General features: G+C 59.6%; 1 protein-coding gene across 7 annotated transcripts in view; it reads right to left on the bottom strand.

Moving 5' to 3' along the window:
- Window positions 1–48: 48 nt before the first annotated feature.
- The window catches only part of STARD8 (StAR related lipid transfer domain containing 8), an 86,639-nt gene continuing 67,011 nt past the window's right edge, over window positions 49–19,676 (bottom strand). For 6 of the 7 annotated variants that reach the window (XM_063345976.1, XM_063345979.1, XM_063345982.1 and 3 more), the window contains 13 exons: window positions 17,647–17,718; window positions 15,014–15,095; window positions 12,210–12,273; window positions 9,889–11,276; window positions 6,706–6,879; window positions 6,056–6,215; window positions 5,512–5,710; window positions 5,150–5,360; window positions 4,772–4,886; window positions 4,213–4,428; window positions 3,049–3,266; window positions 2,706–2,882; window positions 49–2,084 (listed from right to left, as the gene is read on the bottom strand). In XM_063345976.1, the coding sequence (XP_063202046.1) occupies window positions 1,967–2,084; window positions 2,706–2,882; window positions 3,049–3,266; window positions 4,213–4,428; window positions 4,772–4,886; window positions 5,150–5,360; window positions 5,512–5,710; window positions 6,056–6,215; window positions 6,706–6,879; window positions 9,889–11,276; window positions 12,210–12,273; window positions 15,014–15,095; window positions 17,647–17,718 (3,194 nt within the window). In that variant the 3' untranslated portion in view covers window positions 49–1,966. Of the gene's footprint in view, window positions 2,085–2,705; window positions 2,883–3,048; window positions 3,267–4,212; window positions 4,429–4,771; window positions 4,887–5,149; window positions 5,361–5,511; window positions 5,711–6,055; window positions 6,216–6,705; window positions 6,880–9,888; window positions 11,277–12,209; window positions 12,274–15,013; window positions 15,096–17,646; window positions 17,719–19,447; window positions 19,660–19,676 lie in introns of those variants that run through there. The other variant, XM_063345977.1, reaches the window with a different exon arrangement.

Below are 19,676 nucleotides of genomic sequence, written 5' to 3' on the forward strand. Positions count from 1 at the left end.
TGTGTTGGAGAATTGCTCAGCGTGAAGGTTTCCTCATCAGCCAGCAGATATTGTTAGTACTTTATTAATTACACGGATGGGAAGAGCCGCCCCGATCCTAGTCAAACAATCTGTTGCGGTTGCATATGATACAAAACAAAAAGTCCCTTAAATACAAAATACACGTCTTTTAAGTGAGCATCACCTGGCACTGAGCTCTACTGCCAGAGTTATATATTAATATTCCAACTGTACAAGTATTTATAGATAGAAAAAAAGAAACGCTTTAAAAAAATATTAGGAGAAAAAAAAATCACTCCCTCAAATGTTAGTTATATTTTTATATATATATAAAATATATATATAAAAACACAGAATACAGGCTGAGTTGCTTTTTTTTTTTTTTCCCCACCGAAGGAGAGACAGATAGGATGTGTTACGGCAAAACTGACACTGGGAATCATTCCCCGGCGTGGGTCATATTGCCTTCCAGTTGGAACGATGTCTGGTAACTTGGGTCCCTGCCTGAAGGGAGAAACCAGGTCGGGTCCTGGGTGCTGTTAGCTCCGGCAGACGGTTTCTCTGCGGAGGGAAGGGAGGGATGGGATGGGGAATGGACGTCTCCGCAGGCAGTAGCGTAAGGAGGCAGGTTTGCACCCAGGAGGGACATGGGCTCTGCCACTTGTAGCTACCCAAAGAGGGGCGAATCCAGGACAAATCCACCTCCCCAACTTACTGTAGAGATCAGGACGGGACCGAGCTTGGCACGTGCTTGCCCAGCTTGGGCGACCATGCTTTGCTTGCCTAAAGGAAGCAGATGGTGTGCGGTGAGCTGGGATGAGCACAGCCCTGCCTCGGCCGAAGCTGCCATGGTGCAGCCAGTGCTGGCAAGGCTGCTCCGCACTCCTCCCCTCTCCGGGGCAGCGCAACGTGAATCCCAACAAGCAGCAAGGAATTAGGAGCTGCCGTGGGCTGTGTCCCTCCCTCCCTCCCTCCCTCGCGAGGTGCCTCCTCGTAACCGTCCCGGTGGGGCATTGCCCCTTCCCAGACTGTAGCCAACTACCAGGGCAGCTGCTCTGGGGCTCTAGACATGTCCTGCCTCCTCCAAACGATGGGTAGGCTGGTTTCGAGGGACGGGCTTGGCTGGGAACATCGTCCATCCAGCCTCCACCGAAACCTAATGCACAATAGAGGGCTTTTAGCTGATAAAAGCAAGACACAGGACTGGAGGGCTTTTTCTTCTCCTGTGAAATTCAGCACCAAAGGTAATGGCAACAGGTTCCTTCTACCACTCGACAAGGGCTGGCACTTGAGGATGTCTAGATGTAGCCCCCCCCCCACCGCCGCTTCCCAGAACAGCAGCCTCTCCCACTCCCACACCGGTTCTCACAGTGCCTCCCTGGCCGTCCCTGCCCCGTGACACCGCACGCACCATTTCCCCCCTCGCTGCCCACCCTTCGCTTCCCAACAGCACCTGCCACCTACGGACGCGGCACCGTCCTCCCGGCTCGCTTCTCCCACGCCTCCGCACCCTCCTGCTCCGCTCCACACACCTTCGTCCCCATGGGACATGCTCCCGGCTCGCACGGAGGGGAGACCCAGCTCAAGCTGGGCCAGCTGCCTCCCAGCCCTGCCCGCAGGCTGCCTTCCCGGGGGATGGCGGGGGGGTTGTCACCCCCACAGCCCCTCTCCTTCCCGCTGCTCACCAACCCCTCCTGCGGGGACCACGGGCTGCACGGCTTCGCCTCCGTGGACAACCTGCTGCACGGAGCGCTTGAGCAAGGGGTGGCCGAAGCAGCAGCAGGCGGTGGGATGAGGAATGACCAGCCCAGGGTAAAAGGACACTTATAAATATGTGCTCGCGAGCGTGCCAGCCTCTGCCTCCCCCTCCGCGGCCAGCTGCCTGCATGGCACTCCCCTCCAAGAGCCCCAGCCCCGATCCACCGGCAAGTCCATGTCTGACAGGACAAAGCATCTTCCTGGAGCCTCAGATCTTCGTCTCGGGGCCGTTGGGACTCAGGGCTGGGAAAGAGTCTCGGATCCTCGCCAGCTCCATGGCGCAGAGGTGGCCAAAGACCTTGTTGTACCACTCAGGAGACCGGCCCCTGGAGAAGGGAAGAGGCAGGAGGAGGGTGAGCGGGCAGAAGAGACCAGCACTAAGGAGCAGAATGCTGCTTCTTGCTCCGGGACAGGCACTCAGCGTAGCTCCAACTCTGATGGACTACAAGATGCTGAAGGAGCATTAACAGGACAGAAAAGGCAACATGTGGAAAAATGGACAAATATCTGTGACCCAACGGGGCTTGTGCCAGAATGACAACCAGCCTGCCCCTTGCATCAGCCCATCCTTACACCACTACACCCCAGCACAGCTCGCCACAGCAGAGTGTGAATGCCATCCTTCAGATCCAGAGGGGAACCCATGTTTCCTGCAGAAGCTCTAAGGGACTTACTGCCACACTCAGAGCCACTGGAAGAATTGCCAGCACTGGTGGCTGGTGGCTCCTTTCCTAGTGACCCTCTGGCTGCTAAAAACTGGCCCCAGACCAGCACCCCCTTCCCTCCGGGGAAGCAGACACCACACTGTGTGAGCTGTAACCCTGCCCCTGCTGCCAGGCCAGGCAAGTGGAGGGACACGAGCAGCTCTTGCGTCCCACCACCACCACCGCTGCTGCTCCACCAACCCCCCCAGCAGCTGATGCAGCGGCACCAAAGGTCCCCGTTACCTGAGGTCAGCTCTGCAGATGTGGGTCACTTTGGAGCGGCCCATGGCGCTGGGCTCGATGAGGTACTGGGAGGTCAGCACGATGGCTTTGACGCCTCCCTCCACCGGCAGCTTGTCGTGCTCCACCGAGATGGAGATGAGCAGGCAGGCTCCCCGCGGCAGGTCCGTGTGCCAGCGCCTGCGGGACAGAGCGGCCCCACTCAGCGCCTGTCCTTGAGTCCCCACCCAGTCCGTATGGGGAGCAGGGAGGTTGGGGAGCCCGTACATCCCAGGGAGGAGCAGCCAGGGCTGGGGCCAGATGGGATCCACCAAACCCTCCCACTCGCATCCTTCCCTGCCCTCACCGGAGCACCACGCAGTCCCTGCGCGGGTGGGGTGCCATGCTGTCCGTGACGTAGTGGTAGACCTCCATGTTCTTGTCCAGGGCCTCCACTACTTTGCTCTGCAGCAGGTCCTCATCCCAGAGATGACGCTCCCGAAGCACCCGGTGCAGCACCGTGGCGGGAGGGGCCTCGATGTCCGTGGAGACCTTCCACAAGCGCAGAGGGTGCCCATCCCCAACCTGATGGGCCGAGGGAAGGGTCAGGCAGGCTGTCCCGTGGGACTCCCATAGTGCTAACCCCCCAAGGGCCTTTACCAACGGCTCCCACTGCCATGGAGCAGCACTGTCACATCTGCTTGTTAGGAAAGGGATGGGATGCTGGGCTCCCCGGTTCAAGAAGGACAGGGAACTGCTGGAGAGGGGACAGCAAAGGGCTACCAAGATGATGAGGGCACTGGAACATCTCTCTTATGAAGAAAGGCTGAGGGACTTGGGGCTCTTCGGTCTGGAAAAAAGACGGCTGAGGGGGGATCTTATTAACACTTATAAATACTGAAAGGGTGGGTGTCAGGAGGATGGGGCCAGGCTCTTTTCAGTGGTGCCCAGTGACAGGACAAGAGGTAATGGGCACAAACTTGACCATAGGAAGTTCCATCTCCACATGAGGAGGAACTTCTGTCCCCTGAGGGTGGCAGAGCCCTGGCACAGGCTGCCCAGAGAGGTGGTGGAGTCTCCGTCTCTGGAGACATTCCAAACCCACCTGAAGGCGTTCCTGTGCCACCTGCTCTGGGTGACCCTGCTCTGGCAGGGGGTTGGACTAGATGATCTCCAGAGGCCCCCTTCAACCCCTACTATCCTGTGATTCTGTGGGATGGGACGGGAGGGGATGGGATGGGAGCTGCTCCAGCTGCTGGAGAGGGGCTGAATGCAGGCAACCAGCTGCTTTGCTAACAACACCACGGTGGGCTCTCTGCCAGGACTGCTGGGCACAGGGCACCCTCCATTCCAGAGCTGTCCATCTCTCAGCCTCCCCTCTGGCCAGGGAAGGGGTTGCTGATCCCTTCTCACCGAAGGAAATAAATGCCATGGGGTTGTTAGCCGGTTGGCAGGTGCCCGCAGGACTCGTGTCACCCTGTACATGTTTCCCCATGTGACCCCAAGCCCCTCTCCACACGGTGGCATTTACCTTTTTGCAGGAGAGCTCTGTGTTCAGGGGCCCTGGGGTGCTCAGCCACCCCTTGAATTTCTCCGACGACTCTTTGAGCAGGTTCTGGACGCTCTGCTCGAAGTAGGAGTGTAAATCCTTGCTTTCCCCTTGACACATGAAGTCAGCCAGGGGATGGGGGTAAGCATCTGCTGCCATATACGAGCTGCTCAGCTGGAGCAAGATGTCATGGGATACCTACAAGCCAAGAGCATATAGATCTTCAGAAAGCCAGAGGCATCCTACGTGGACTTTGTGAGTGCTCCTGGGCAGCCAGAAAATCACAATTCCTTATCCCACCTAGGGACACAGCCTCCCTGGACATACGTCCTGCAGCTTGTGACCTGCACCACAACAAGATGCAGCTGGGCTTTGCTCCTAGGGCTGACCAACCAGTGGCAGCTGCCCCACTGAAGGACGGGTGCCCTCATCTTGCCCCATACTGACTCCACAAGACCAGCACCCTGCTGGTGAGGTCTCATCTCCCACTGGCAGCGCCCAGGGAGGGCAACGCCAAGCTGAACACGCCGCAGTCACCCACCTGGAAGAGCTTCTTGCAGTCGGTGATCATGTGGGAGAGCCCCTGCGTTGCAGCCATGTTCTCATTGAGGTCCTTCTGGTCGGGCTTCCCCATGGTGCCCCTCTTATGTATCACCCTGTGGGGGAGCAGGCATTGCTGGGACCGGGTGGGCATCCTGCCCGCCTCTAGCCCCTCCGTTGCTCTGCTTTGCGTTGCAGAACAGGGGACTTCCATATTGCAAAGCAGAGCAGAGCGATGGGGGGCTGTGTGAGAGCATGCACGTTCCCACCATGTCTTGCCCCGGTTCAGTGGCCTCCTCCCAGGATGGACAGGGAAGGGGTGATGGGGAGACGGGGGCTGCAGGGAGGCTGGGGAGGCCAGAGCTAGTCCAACCCTTACCTTGGTGAGGTGCTTTCCTTCTTGGACACATTGAGGTGGAAGATGGAGGGGGCCAGGCACACAGCCAGGTTCCCGGCGGTCATCTGGTTCTCCTCCGCGGAGGCGATGTCGCTCAAGAAGTAGAGCAGGGTCTGCAGCACTTCCCGGTTCTCATCCGGCATGAGGATAACGGCCGCCTGCACCGCCTGCAGCCGCTGCTCCTTCGACACGACTGCGGCAGAGCTGATGGTGAGCATCCATCCCCACGGGCCACCACCTGCTTCCACTGCCTCTGTCCGAATGAACAGAGAGATGCCTCCTCCCTTGGAGACCCCAACCTTCATCCCCAGCCCAGGGGTGACCAGTCCCAGCCCAGCACTTACACTGGTATATCTGCAGGAAGGTGTCCGTCAGCTTGCTGGTGAAGATGGGCTCCGGCAGGTCACGGAAATACTGCTTCAGCAGGTCAGCCACGTCGTACGCCGACTGCCCGTCGTAGTTGACGTTGTCAGGGCTGGTTTCGTTCATGTGCCGGAGCGCCTGAATCCGGGACTTCACCCCTGACTTTCGGAAAATGCCAACCTGCCAGGGAAGAGCGGGTTGGTGCTCCAGCACAGAGCGGGCACCGACCCAGCAGGTGCCCGGGTGGACTCCCATGGGACAGGCGAGGAAGCCCCTTCCCCAAAAACCTCCCTCCCCTGCAACCCAGAGGCCAAGCCGAAGTGAGGGATGGCCGAGGAGACACCAGTGGGCATGGAGTTCCCACAGACAATCTCACACTCTCGCTTCACCACAGCCAAGTGCCGCAAGAGGTGAACTAAAAGCACCCCTGCAAGCTAGCTTTGTTCTTCCCCCAAATCACAGCGCTGCTGCTCAGCAGCAGGCTCAGAGCCGCCCCGCAGCCACGGGCGATGGTCGCAGCATCACCTGGTCCAGGCACTGGCTGCGGATGTAGCGCATTGCCTGCTGGATGCTCTGGGGCAGGGGCTGCCCCGTCCGCTGCACGTTGATGATGGGCGGCACCCCGAAGACCACCTTGTCCCTGTAGTCGGGGACTTTACTCCGCTTCATGAACTTGGGCACGGTCCTGCGGGGTGGGACGGACAGACGTCAGTGCAACGAATGGCTCCCTCAGCACCGCCTCGCAGAGGGGAGCAGGACACACAACACACACGTACACACGCGCTTCTGCCACGTTTTGAATATAAGCAAGGCAGCTTTTGAGCAGGAACCACAGCACCTTTTATTAAGACAAAACGCTTTAATACTTGGCTACGAAAGGAAACCACTCCCCTGCTCTCTTACATTGCTGCAGCATTTTTAACGCCCCACAAATGCCTGCGGCCCTCCCAGATGCAGATGACGCAGGTGTCAGCCCCCAGCTCACGCTTGCAAGGATGCCCACAGCCACTCAGGGCAAAGCCAGCTTTTGTTTCAGTTTTTTTTCCCCTCCCTCTCCACCGTTTTCGCACCCCGAAGCTGCTCCCAGGCTGGGAGGCAGCGCTGGGCATGGTGCAGAGCTGCAGCTCGCGCCCACCACGAGGGCACCGTCCCGGCCCCGCTCCCCACCAGCTCACCACGTCCAGGCTTGCTTGTGGGGCACGGAGTACTTCTCCATGATGGCCGTGAGACGGAGCAGGGAGCACTTCTGGAGCAGGTTGAGCTGGGCAGAGGACTGGCGGTTGATCTCCAGGGAGGCAGAGTTTAGGCTGGGCCGGTGCGAGTTCTGGAAACTGTGCCAGCGCAGCTTTCTGCAGGGAAAGGACAGTGGTGACGGAGCTGGAGACCCCCGGGAAGGGCCTTTCGCTCCCCGCAGCACCCGCTGCTCTGGGGGAAGGTGTGGGCACAGCGGCAGCCGGGCTGAGCCCAGGGGTACCAACCCCAGCCCCAGTGCCACGCGTGCTGCTTCCTCCCCCTGGGTGCTCACAAACCCAGTGCGAGGGGGTGTCAGGGAGAGCAGAAGAGATGCCTTCCCTTGCCTCGAAGGACTGCTCCCTCCCCCAGGTTCCCCTGAAACACCCAGCATCCTCTCACTTGCACCCCCCCGCAGAGCCGTGGGGCTGCGCGGGCTCACTGCGCCCGTCCCAGCACCCAAGGGCTGTGCTGGGCTCCAGCCCTGCCCGGAGACCTGGGGAGGGCTCAGATGCTCGGGGTGACACATCCCTGCGGGACCGCCATGCAGAGCAACGCCATGGCAAAGGGGACATCTCCAACACTTCCTTTCTCAAGAAGAAAAGACACCCCAAGGAGGCAGTGCTCTCTTGGGAACCTGCTAACACCCTTTCCAAGTCCGTGCTGCTCCGGGAAGGCTCCTGCCCAGCTCCTCCAGTGCGTCCCCAAGCCCAGAAGGGACATTCCCAGCTAACAAAAAACCCAGCCCTCTTTATCCCTCCATGCCTGCCTGCAGGTATATCACCCTCCAGCACCAGCCTAGCAAGGGCTAGAAAAAAAAATCAGCAACGGCTGGAATTTTCTTAGGGAAAGCCCAAGAGAGCACCATCACACTGCAAGAAAGTGCCTCCTTCATTTAGACCCGTTATTAGTAAACGAAAAACCATTTAATTACGGGTCTGTGCAGGCAGAGAGGTCGCAGCCTGCCCATCACAGGCAGCAGCAGCAGCAGCAGGGCTGGCAGTGGTGGCTTGCAGCCACCAGAGCGCAGCAGTGCCCCGCGCTGCGCTCCCCCTGCCCGCACCGCACCGCACCGCACCGCACCGCACCGCACCCCCGGGCCGGGCCCCCAGCATCTCCCCCCTGCCAGGAAAAGGGCGATCACCAAGCCAGGGCTTGCAGGGCACCGGTCAGCATCCCCCCCAGCAACGGCTCCGGTGCTGATCCCCGAGCCACGGGCCGTGCATCCCTGCTGCAGAAGCACGCACGGGATGGGAGATGGGTTTGCGGTGGTCCCCTGGCCGGCAACACACCGGCAGGTCCAGGACCAAGGGAAAATCATGTCTGACTAATCTGATAGCCTTCTATGATGGCATGACTGGATAGATAGATGAGGGGAGGGCGGTAGATGTGGTCTACCTTGACTTAAGCAAGGCGTTCGACATGGTCTCCCACAGCATCCTCATAGGGAAGCTTAGGAAGAGTGGGTTAGATGAATGGACAGTAAGGTGGATAGATAACTGGTTGAAAGACAGAGCTCAGAGGGTCGTGATTAGGGGCACAGAGTCTAGTTGGAGGTCAGTGACGAGTGGTGTTCCCCAGGGGTCAGTACTGGGTGCAGTCCTCTTCAATATATTCATCAATGACCTGGATGAGGGGATAGAGTGCACCCTCAGCAAGTCTGCCGATGACACAAAGCTGGGGGGGGGTGGCTGACACACCGGAAGGCTGTGCCGCCATCCAGAGAGACCTGGACAGGCTGGAGAGTTGGGCAGAGAGGAACCTTATGAAATTCAACAAGGGCAAGTGTAGGGTGCTGCACCTGGGGAGGAATAACCCCATGCACCAGTACAGGTTGGGTGCTGACCTGCTGGAGAGCAGCTCGGTGGAAAGAGACCTGGGAGTCTTGGTGGACAACAGGATGACCATGAGCCAGCAATGTGCCCTCGTGGCCAAGAAGGCCAATGGCATCCTGGGGTGCATCAAGAAGAGTGTGGCCAGCAGGTCAAGGGAGGTCATCCTCCCCCTCTGCTCTGCCCTGCTGAGGCTACATCTGGAGTACTGGGTCCAGTTATGGGCTCCCCGGTTCAAGAAGGACAGAGAACTGCTGGAGAGGGGACAGCAAAGGGCTACCAAGATGATGAGGGCACTGGAACATCTCTCTTATGAAGAAAGGCTGAGGGACTTGGGACTCTTCAGTCTGAAAAAAGACGACTGAGGGGGGACCTTATTAACACTTATAAATACTGAAAGGGTGGGTGTCAGGAGGATGGGGCCAGGCTCTTTTCAGTGGTGCCCAGCGACAGGACAAGGGGTAACGGGCACAAACTTGACCATAGGAAGTTCCACCTAAACTTGAGCAGGAACTTCTTTCCCCTGAGGGTGGCAGAGCCCTGGCACAGGCTGCCCAGAGAGGTGGTGGAGTCTCCGTCTCTGGAGACATTCCAAACCTGCCTGGAGGCGTTCCTGTGCAACCTGCTCTGGGTGACCCTGCTCTGTCAGGGGGTTGGACTAGATGATCTCCAGAGGTCCCTTCCAACCCTATGATTCTATGATTCTATGACCAACCCCTTCCTAAGAATCACAGAATGGCTTGGGTTGGAAGGGACCTTAAACATCATCCAGTTCCCACCCCCTGCCCTGGGCAGGGACACCTCCCACCAGACCAGGTCGCTCCAAGCCCCGTCCAACCTGGCCTTGAACCCCTCCAGGGATGGGGCAGGCACAGCTTCTCTGGGCAACCTGTTCCAGTGCCTCACCACCCTCACAGGAAGGAATTTCTTCCCAATATCTAATCTGAATCTCCCCTCTTCCAATTTGGAGCCATTACCCCTCATCCTATCACTACATGCCCCCGTAAAAAGTCCCTCTCCAGCTTTCTTGTAGGCCTCCTTCAGATACTGGAAAGCTATAAGGTCTCCCAGGAATCTTCTCTTCTCCAGGCTGAACCCCCCCAGCTCTCTCAGCCTGTCCTCACAGCAGAGGGGCTCCAGCCCTCTGAGCATCTTCGTGGCCTCCTCTGGACCCACTCCAACAGGTCCATGTTCAGCTGGGGGATCCAGAGCTGGACGCGGTACTGCAGGTGGGGGTCTAAGAATGGCAGAGGGGAGGAAGACGCGGCCCCAGCCCCAGCCCCAGCCCACACTTACCTGCAGGGCCTGGTGAGCGATGCTCCCACCCCCGAGTCCCGTCGCTCCCGCATCTCAATCTCCTCGGCCTCGTTGAGGGAGTTGCCCGTGCTGTCAAAGTCACTGGCAGAGGTGCCGACGTCCGACATGGATCGCTCTTCGAAGTGCAGGTTGGAGGGTTCCCCTCCCGAGTCCGACTCCTCCGACGACTCCTCCTCCTCCTCCTCCTCCTCACCCCTCTCCTCCCCAGCCAGGTCAGGGGAGATGGCTTTATACCAGAGCTCCACCTTCTGCTGCAGCCCCCACATGTGCTGCAGTATGTCGTCGAGGTTCTCGTAGGTCACCTCCCCGTCCTCCTTGCAGAAATCCTCGCTGCTGCCGAACTCCGGCACGTTGTCGTACACGCTGACCCGGCTGCCCAGGGAGCTGCAGGAGCCCCGCCGCCGGCGGCAGGCGAAGCCCCGTGGGGACGACGAGCCCTCCACGCTGCTGCTGCTGCCGCCCCCGCCACCTCCCACCAGCCCGACGGGCACATTCCCTGATTTCCAGTGGGTCAGGGAGCTGCCGCCCAAGGGACACAAGCTCTCGATGGAGAGGGATTTGGGGAAGGTGCCTGGCTTGTGGTCCCGGGGGATGTAGACCAAGCAGTCCCCCCGGCGCGTCTGCCGGTGCTGGGAGTCTCCAGCAGCCCAGTTGCCGCTGGCTGTCACATCAGTTTTGTAGTCCTCCAGGTAGACTCCGCTGCGTTTCGAGGCAGAGCTCACCTTGCTCCTGCCTGAGCCTAGCAAGCGGTTAGTCCTGTACGATACCGAGAAGAAGTGTTTTTTGCCATGGAAAGAGGCAGATATCCCTCTTTTAGGGGAGTTGCCCTTGGTGGCTGCAAGGTCCCCATTAGTTTTCAGGGAGTCCCATCCTGGTGTGGCCATAAGGCTGCCACATGGGGCCACCTTCTCGTCCGGGTCGGCTTTCTCTTTGTCCTTCCTTCGGAGGGACTCGATCCTCTTCAAGAAGCTGCGAGACCGTCGTTTCTTTGGCTTCTCCTTGGAGCCCTCGTCACAGCTCGAGGGCTGTTCCGGCAAGGAGCGCTCGCTCAAGCTGCGGCTGGAGGTGGCGATGGCGGTGGCAGCGTGGATGGGGGACGGGGAGCCAGGCGGCGCGGCCCCGATGCCCAGCGTGCCGCCCGTGCTGCCGGCGCTGCCGCTGCTGTGCAGGGACACGGCCTCTGCGTTGGTGCTGAGGTCCGTGAGGACGCTCTCGCGGCTGGACGCCAGGCGCATGGTGGAGCTCAGGACCTCGGAGCCCTGGGACAGGACGTCGACCGACCCCACACGCGACCACCTCTTGCTGTCCCTCTGAAAAGCCCACCGGTCGCTGATGGCACACAGGTCTTCCTCCTCGGAGTCTTCATTCTGCAGGTGGTCGACAACAGGGGACAAGCAATCAGGTAGAGTCACAGAGGGTCGGAGCGTCCTCCTGCCCTGCTCTTCTGGGACAAGCACCCCCGCAAAGCCGCAGGACAGCCCCTTAAACCCACCACTGTCCTCTTTGGCAGTGGAGCCACCAGGCGTCATTTTGCCCATGCCCAAGGGCCATAATGCACCGGAGAAGGGAAGGTGCTGCTTCCAGGCTACCTCTGGATAGCTACAGGCAGTCAGGACATCCCTACGGAGCTTCCCTGCGAACCCATGGCCAGACACAGCAGCACAGCACAGCGAGGGATGCAGGGCAGCATCCCTTCCCACGCCAAAAGAAGGGCAGTCAGAACAAGCAGGGAAAACACCCACGTAATGATTTCCATATGCTAAACACCAAGCTGGTGTGCATTTTAAATGTATGATTCATTAAGGGAAATATAAAAAGGTTTTGTTATTCATATGCCAATATTAATTGTTGTGACAGAGGGGCTGATTTCACCCGTCCCTCCAGGGTCAGGAGACGTGCTGCTGCAGGGGGGGCGCTCAGAGCCCGGCTCAGCGGGGACCCCCGGGGCGATGCTGCCGGTTGCAGACACACAGCTTGGGACCACCACGGCTGTCCCAGCTCATGTCTAATAACTCCTGCGGTTCGACTGCCACTGCCAGGGCCTCGGAGAGCTGCGTGGGTGCAGGGCAAACACAGGCACCCGCTAACTCAGCCAAACACCTCCGGGGCCGCGTTTGCCCCAGGAGACAGCGAAACAAATCAAGCAGCAGCAGCCGCCGCCGGGCGCTGGTCCGTGCCCAGGGGCGGTCCCGGAGCACACCGGTGTTATTACTGGACACAGGACGGCCGCCCCAACCAGTGCACACACGTTACCCCGCGCCCCTCAGCCCCTCGCCTGCCCTTGAACGCCCAGGACGTACCTGTTTACGCTGAAAGTGGACTTCCAGCTTCATGGAGGCACATGTGTTCAGGGTCATCAGCCTCCTGCAAGAAACCAAGAGAGGCTTTACCCTGGTCTTGGCCCCTCCTGGGGCCACAGTGCTTGCTTTTTATTTTTTTGGGGTTTTTTATATATTTTTTTTCCTGTTTCTGTCTTAGAGCCCTTGTTGTTTGCTGTCACCTGTCACCCAGCAGCTGCAGCCCGGGGGATGAGAGGGACACGTGGCGCCTGGTGCGGCTCCAAGCCCGCTCCCCAGGGAGCGCGGTGCCCCCAGCGCCCGGCGTTTGTGCTCCCGCAACCGAAGGACGTCAAAGGACGCCCATCTCCCACCGCTCACGGCGCCACGGGGCAAGCAGGACCACACGGGTGCTAGCCACCTCTAAGGCGGCACTTGCCAGGCATCTCGGCTCCCTCCGCCCTGCTGAGGGTTTGCCTTGGCCACGAGCTGGCCCCACCGATGGCTGCGGGGGGCAGGCGGGACCCCCACCCCGCTGCCCGCGGAGAAGCATCCCGGCCTCGAGGGATGCCGGGGCCATTTCTGCCGTTTCTGAGGGCAAACCCCCTGCGGGCTCGGAGAGACCCCCTCCCTCAAACACAGCCGCCAGGCACCCTCGGGGCAGGGCTGACCGCCCCCCCCGGACCCTTCACCTTTCTCCAGCCCACAGCTTCAAGTCCTGGCTTTCTTCTTTACACAAGCGAATGAATCTCCAGTTAATTCACTTTAATTAGCACCTTCACGAACGCTACTGCAAGCACTTTTGTTCCAGCATGCAAGTACCACGCCTGCACAGCCGAAAAACAAACTTCAGGGGCATATTACCAAAAATTTGACTAACGTCCCTCTTGCAATCCCGTTGAAACCCCTCAAGAGCACGGTCCTGCCATGCATCCTGCCGCAAGATTAAAAGCATGAAATCTGGCAGAGGGAGCGAGATGGGAGCACGTGTGCGCTAAAGGGGGAGAGAACACGTCCAGGGGATTCATTTTCTTGGAGGCGCTGCATTTTCCAGTGTCCTTTTAGCCCTTTTGCTAGGCAAACATTGCACAGGGTCACCTCAGGGACCCCAGTGACGGCTCCGGTGGCGGAGGACATTGCTGCCCTGCATGGCTCATCCAGCTGCACCGGTCCTGCGAGCGGGCAGGGATGACCTGCTCCAGGTTACCAGAGCAAAACAATCTCAGAAGCTCCTGTGGCCAGACAGGCGACCACAAAAGGACTGGAAAGCTCAGACGGGGAGGGATGGTCAGAGACCTCTCGCCGTCTCCCACCCTGCCGGAACCAACAGGAGGGAAAACCAGGAGCTCGCCAGGCACTCGGGAAGCGATGCAGGGGATCCCCTCCTGCCCGGCACAAAAACCTCTCTGTTGGGAAAACAGATGAGTAACAGACCATTTTCCCATCCCCTGTCCGCTCCGTTCGGCAGCAGCGTGTGTGGGAGGGACGGCGAGAGGCGACGGTCGTGTCTCAGCGTGGAGTCAGCGCGGGGGCACGGGCACGATGATGTGGCTCGAAAGCCAAAGCAGCTCTGAGTCACCATTGGCCAGTGTGACACGTAGCCCATCCAAACAGACAGGGGCTGGGACAGGGTTTGGGGGGGTCCCTCCTTTTGGGTGTTTGCTCGCGCTCACGCTGTCAGCACTGGGAGAGTTTCCCCCGAAACACCCTGCCTCCCCTGCAGCAGCACACCCGGCGGCATCTCCCCGAGCTATTTTCAGCCCTGCTGCTGCAAGGAGTAGCGTGTCCTCGTGGAAAATGTACGGCCGGGCCGCGTTGCCAGGCGCCGGGATGACTAACGTCACGCCAAGGCAGCGAGCACTTGTGAACGCAGAAATCCTCGGGCAGAGCAGCCGACGGAGCGCCTGTTCCAGGAAAGAGGAGGGACCCGCCGGCACAGACCTCACCTGCGCAAAGCAAATCCCACAGCTCCCGAACCGCCGCCGCGAGCACCCGCAGCTCCTAATGACCCTAATTAGCAGCGTGCGAGTTCCACGCGGCACCTCGCGCTACGCCAACACCCAGCAAATCCCCCGCTGTGTGTTTTCTCTCTTTCGCGGGTGGCACACGCCTGATGACCGAGTGAAACTCTGTCCGCAGACACCATTTCATCCACAGGCACTTTGACCTGGATCTGCCTTACGCCAACAACCGAGCAAGACCCCTTCACTCGGACGCAGAGAGACGGTTTCCAAACTCCATTTCGTACTCAGACCCGTTACGAAGCAAGCTTGCCAAATAAAGCAACGCAAAACGCACCCTGGGCAGACGTGGCTCCCTCCCCTGGGGACCGCAGCCCGCGAGGTGCCACCAAGGGCACGGGCAGCGGGGACAGCAGAACCGCGTCTCTCTTTCCTCCCCTGCTCGGTTTGAGAGTTCAGCTCTGACCAACTCGTTTCCAATCCGTCTCTCCCGGCTGGAGTTACCCAAGCTTGAAATTGAAACACAGCCCAAAAGCCACACCAAGAGAAGAATCATTCCTGGGAAATGTTTCCGTTCTCCAGGAGCTCTGCGAGTTCAAAATAAAAAAACGCCGTCGTTTCCCTGGCACCACCCAACAGCCAGCGATGCCTCCCGATTCCAAAGCCTAAGGCGTCCAAACTCCTCCTTGTACAGGGAACGAGAGCGCCCGAGCAGGCTGCGAGCCGCGGATGGGGTGCAAGGCAGGCACCTCGCAGCACCCACGGCTGAACCTGCACGGGGGGACCGTGGGCAGCCGCCCCGAGCCCTTGTTGGGGCACATCCTTGCCCTGGCTCCGCTGCCATGAAGGGGCACGAGAGAGCGTTACCTGCACAGGGATTTGAGGGAGTCCTGGTCCAGGAAGCTGTGGTCCTTCTTCACAGCACCGATGTCGAGAGGGAACAACGAGTCTGGGAAGGAAAGCAAGAGGAAAAAAAAAAAATCAGCGGCTGTTTCCGAGACAGCCACTCGGCCGGGCGTAAGGGACGGTGGTGAGCGTGGGAGGAAGGAGATGCTGTGAGGAGCAAGAGGAGGAGAGGCGTTGGGGATGGAGAGCTGGGGAAGCAGTGGAGAGGAAAGGCGTGAGAGGCTCCTGGACCACGAGTATGAGTTGGAAGAAGCCGGGAAGGCTGGAGCATCACATTGCCACCGGGAGCTGCCACCTGTGACAGCCGTGGCTGAGGGAGGGCAACCTACAGAGAGGGATGGTCTCGCCGGGATGCAGCTCTCAACAGGCAGGACTCAACCCTGGCTCCCGACAGTGGTTCCTCCTGTTTTTGCCCACAGCTCCAGGAGGCAGCCAGCAGAGAGCAATACGCAGAGGGGCTGGGGATGCCCTGGTGCTGAGCACAAAACCATTGCAGAGGTGGAAGGGATGGACTGGGCAGAGGAGAGGGGTGGAAGCAAGCCCCACCAGGCCAGGAGCAGAAGGGCTTTTGGCAGCCCAGATGCTGGGAGGGGATCAGTGTCACACAGCAGATACCCCTCGCATCGCCTCCTCCTCAGACCGCTTCCTCGTCGCAGGACAAGCAACCCCATCACCACGCCGGGGACCTTGGCGTGCCCGGGACAATTAAAGCCCACGGAAAAGGCTCCTGTTGGGATAGGGTGCTGGGGGTGGGGTGCTGGGCTGGCTGTAGCACTCGGATGAGATGAGCTGATTCAGAAATGAACACCAGCCCTTCACAGCGCTTTCACACGCCCACGCAGGTACCACCGCACAGCTCTCCTCCCAGCTGTCCCTCCTCGGGTGTCCCGGCTGCATGCACCGCAGGGAGATAGGGAACATCTCGCCTTCTCATGGCAGTTTTTGGAGAGTGGCCACCTCCCTAACACTGCCCAAGAGATATCTTGGCATCCCATCGGGCAATACATTACACATGCCTTGATCGCTCGTCAATGACTCCCTTCTCCCACTGATTCCCCAGGGTCAAGAAAGCCTCTCAGCTCCCTAGGGAGAGCTAAGAGGTCCCCCAGGCGCACGAAAGCTGTACCGATATGGTGGTACAGCAGATCTAGCATCTCACTCGATCCCCTCCACACGCTTCAAAGGCCATGGGTCAGGTCTCCACAGGCAGATACACTCGCTGGCCTCAGGGCGGTAGCTGGAGGACCACCCAGAGGTGGTACATGCCCAGGTTCTTTGTGCAGAGCTCTTTCCAGGTAAGTTAGGTGAGGGTGGCGAGGCGCCCAAGGGCCTCCATCCAGTTCCCTGCTCATCTCCGTACACTCGGAGACAGCTCTGCTGGGATCAGCTACCTAGGACCTGGACCATTAACCACAAGTGTCCTAAGCCCAGCTGTTAATGAAGCTATGGAGTGCAATTACCAAGGGGATGCTGAGCCTGCCAGCTGGGGAGAAAAACAGAATGAAACGCGTGGAGGATGTGGAAAGTTCTGCTCAGAGAAGCTACAAAAATGGTCAGTTTATTCATAGACCCAGCACCCGCTCCTGGCCTCCCCGGGCTGTAAGCGCTATTGGGGGCCAACACCTGGGGCTGGGTCTCCCCTACAGGAACCCGGCCAGTCCTTGCACGTGGCCGTGTGAGGAACCTGCCCCCCAAAATAGAAACCAGAGGCAAACAGGCAGCCTGTAAAGCCATCACCTGAGGGGCAAGAGCGTGGCTCCCGCACACGTGTTGCGGGGGGCGGTGGAAATGCCCGGCTGAACAATAGCCATCGCCGTAGCCCGCCAGAGACCCGGCTTCCCGCTATTGTCCCGGCCAGCCGGGGCCGGCTGCAGCTACCGCTCCTTGTCACCGCCGCCCCGCTCCGAGCAGGGACCAGCGGTCCCACCATGGGTTTCAAGTAAACACAGCTGAGCCGGAGGCGAGACCCACCACCAGAGTCACCCTGCAAAGCGCCCGTGGGTGCGTGGCACAGGAGATGGGGGGCAGTTTGTGCATCCCCTGCACCTGGGGAGCTCTGCGGCGCAGGGACCCGGTCTGCTCCGGGCACGGCTTGCTGTGGACTCAGAAAGCGCAGACCTTGCTGCCAAATAGCACATCGGGGCAGGGCAGGAGCCTGCAGGACGTGTCAGCGGGGAGGGAGGGAGGGAGGGAAGGAACGCTCCCTCGCCACGTTACCTACACTGCCTGCCTCTGCGCTCCCACCCACTGCAAACACTCACGGAACTACTTGGAGCCCATGGCTCTCCAAAGCCTGCCTGCCCTTGGCCCGAGCAGCCGCCCCGGGGACTCCTCGCAGCCCTGCCTGAAGGGGAAAAGTTCAGGAATGCAGAAAAGTTAACAGCATGGCTGGCTCTCCAGGCCACGGCCAAGTCCAAAGGCTTAAAGTTTTAACACGTAATCGTATAATTAGTAAACAATCCTTCTCCGTCCACCCCTCTCCCCAGAGCTTTGCGAGCTCTCCCTGCAGCCACCCTGGGTATTTGACGGAGGGACAGGACAGGAGACCAGGCACACGGCAGGGACTGGGGTCAGGAGGAGGAGGCAGCTCTCACCTTCGTAAAGCTGGGCATACTGAGGGAATCCCGCCGCCCGCAGCCAGTCGCAAGCTTTCTTGGCTTCGATTTCTGAAAGAAAGCAAAAAACCAGGCTGAGCATCCCACTCGGCAGCAGCGATGCTCCCTGCAGTGGCCAGTCTGTTTCTCCCCACATCCCGCGGCGCCCGAGCCCCTCTTTCACGTGCACAAAGCAGAGGGAACAACGGGCTGCAGAAAGGGGAGCGGGGAGCCCGGGGGGGTGTGCTGGTGGGCGGCGATGCCCGTGTGCGGAGGCGGGGGGGGTGTCTCTGCCCAAGGGAGCAGAAACTGCTCGGCTTTCGCCTCTCCTCTAGCACAAGGCAAAGAGGAGGAGGTAACACAGGAGCGACAGGGCCACGAGACCGAATTTCGACCTCCCGATGAAACATTTCATTTCTGAACCCACCAAACCAAACACAATACTCCGCCAGGCAAGAGAGGAAGACCTTTGTTTTTAATAATTAGTTCAGAGCTCATCAAAGCTTAGGGCCGGTCGCTTTTGCAAACATCCTCCAGAAAAGTCTGCCAAAGAAACCTCTCCTTCTCCTTCCTCCTTCCCACCACCCCGGACCACCCCACCTCTTCTTTCAAGCTGGCATTCATCCTGGCAGGAACCAAAACCCTGATGGTTTTCTACACCCCCTTGGCCTGGCCGGTTCCCATCCCTCACACACGGTTCAGCTGCCGCCTGGATGAACCCATCCAACAGCTAGCACTCTTTTCTGGGAAATTTCTCAAATTTACAGAACTCGAGGGCAAAAAGCCCGAAGCTTAGGCAGCCAAAGCAAGCTGCTGCCTAGTGTCGGCAGCCCGTCGGTCTGCTGAGATTTATACTTCTGAGGGTGACAAACATTTGACCTCAAGCGTAGAAAATGCGACGGCAGTTTCAGGGTCTCACCCGTCCCTCTCGGAGGCACCGCCCAGCACAGACTGGACTGAGGCCGGATCCACCCAGAGCAGATTGCGGTGAAACACCCCAATTTCATCACCGTCCATCAACAGCCTCAGCCAAGAGCTCTGCCTGCATTGCCAATTACAAAGCTACAGCAGGGGCAAAAAAGAAAAAAAGCCCAAAACAAGCAGTTCAGTTAAGGACAGGACCAAGCCAAAACCCTGGACCCAAATACTTCAGAAGTTTTGGGAAGAAGGTTTGGAATAAGCATCTGCATCTGGGTCCAAACTGTGCAGCTGTCCTTAACCGTGCCGTGAACCCAGCCAAAATCCGTGGCTGACCCCTCCTGTCCTCAACAGGGCTCAAAACCAGTAACATCAATGGAGATCTCAACCCTGGAGCCCGACCGGGTCAGCCTGGTCCCCATGGAGCACTGCATCCCTCCCGTGCATCCCGGCACCTCCGCGGGAGAAGGCTCCCTGTGGCTGCCACTGTGCAGCCGGGAGGGCACCAAGACCCGTGGTCCACGTGAATGGTCTTTGATTGTGACAGGTCTGGAGAGCAGACCCCTCCCACATCCACAGGGATGGGAATTTCCCACAGCCCCCCCGGCCAACAGACCTGCCAGACCCCCCTCCTGCTCCTGCTCTGCTCCTCCTTCGCTCACAAGGGAGTCACTGGCCGTGGGGACATCATGGCCAGAGGCTGCGGCTCAGGTGCCACCCGCCAAGAACAGAAACACCAACCTCCCAACACCGTGATGTCCTGACCCCCCCCTCCCCGCTGCCCCCAGGGAGGGATGGGTCTGGCATCTCCCCGCAAGAGAGGACAGCGGAGGGAAGGTGTCCTGGTTTGAGAGCCAGAAGCAGAGCCGCGTGCCGAGCTTACCCCTGACGGCGGAGGGGCTGAACTGGTAGAAGAGCATGGCCGGGGTGCTGTCGGGAGGACGTGCAGGAGGTGTGTGACACCCAGCGTGGCCGCCACCACCCCACCGTGGGGAGCAGCCGGGGGCCAGGGCTGCAGCAGGATGCTCCGGCGCGGGACTGAGCTCAGCCACCCACCGCCCCGGTGGAAACGAGGAGTCAGAGCACGACATTTCCTTCCCCTCCGCTGCCTC

Source organism: Chroicocephalus ridibundus, chromosome 9, assembly GCF_963924245.1.
Source record: "Chroicocephalus ridibundus chromosome 9, bChrRid1.1, whole genome shotgun sequence".
NCBI lineage: Eukaryota > Metazoa > Chordata > Aves > Charadriiformes > Laridae > Chroicocephalus > Chroicocephalus ridibundus.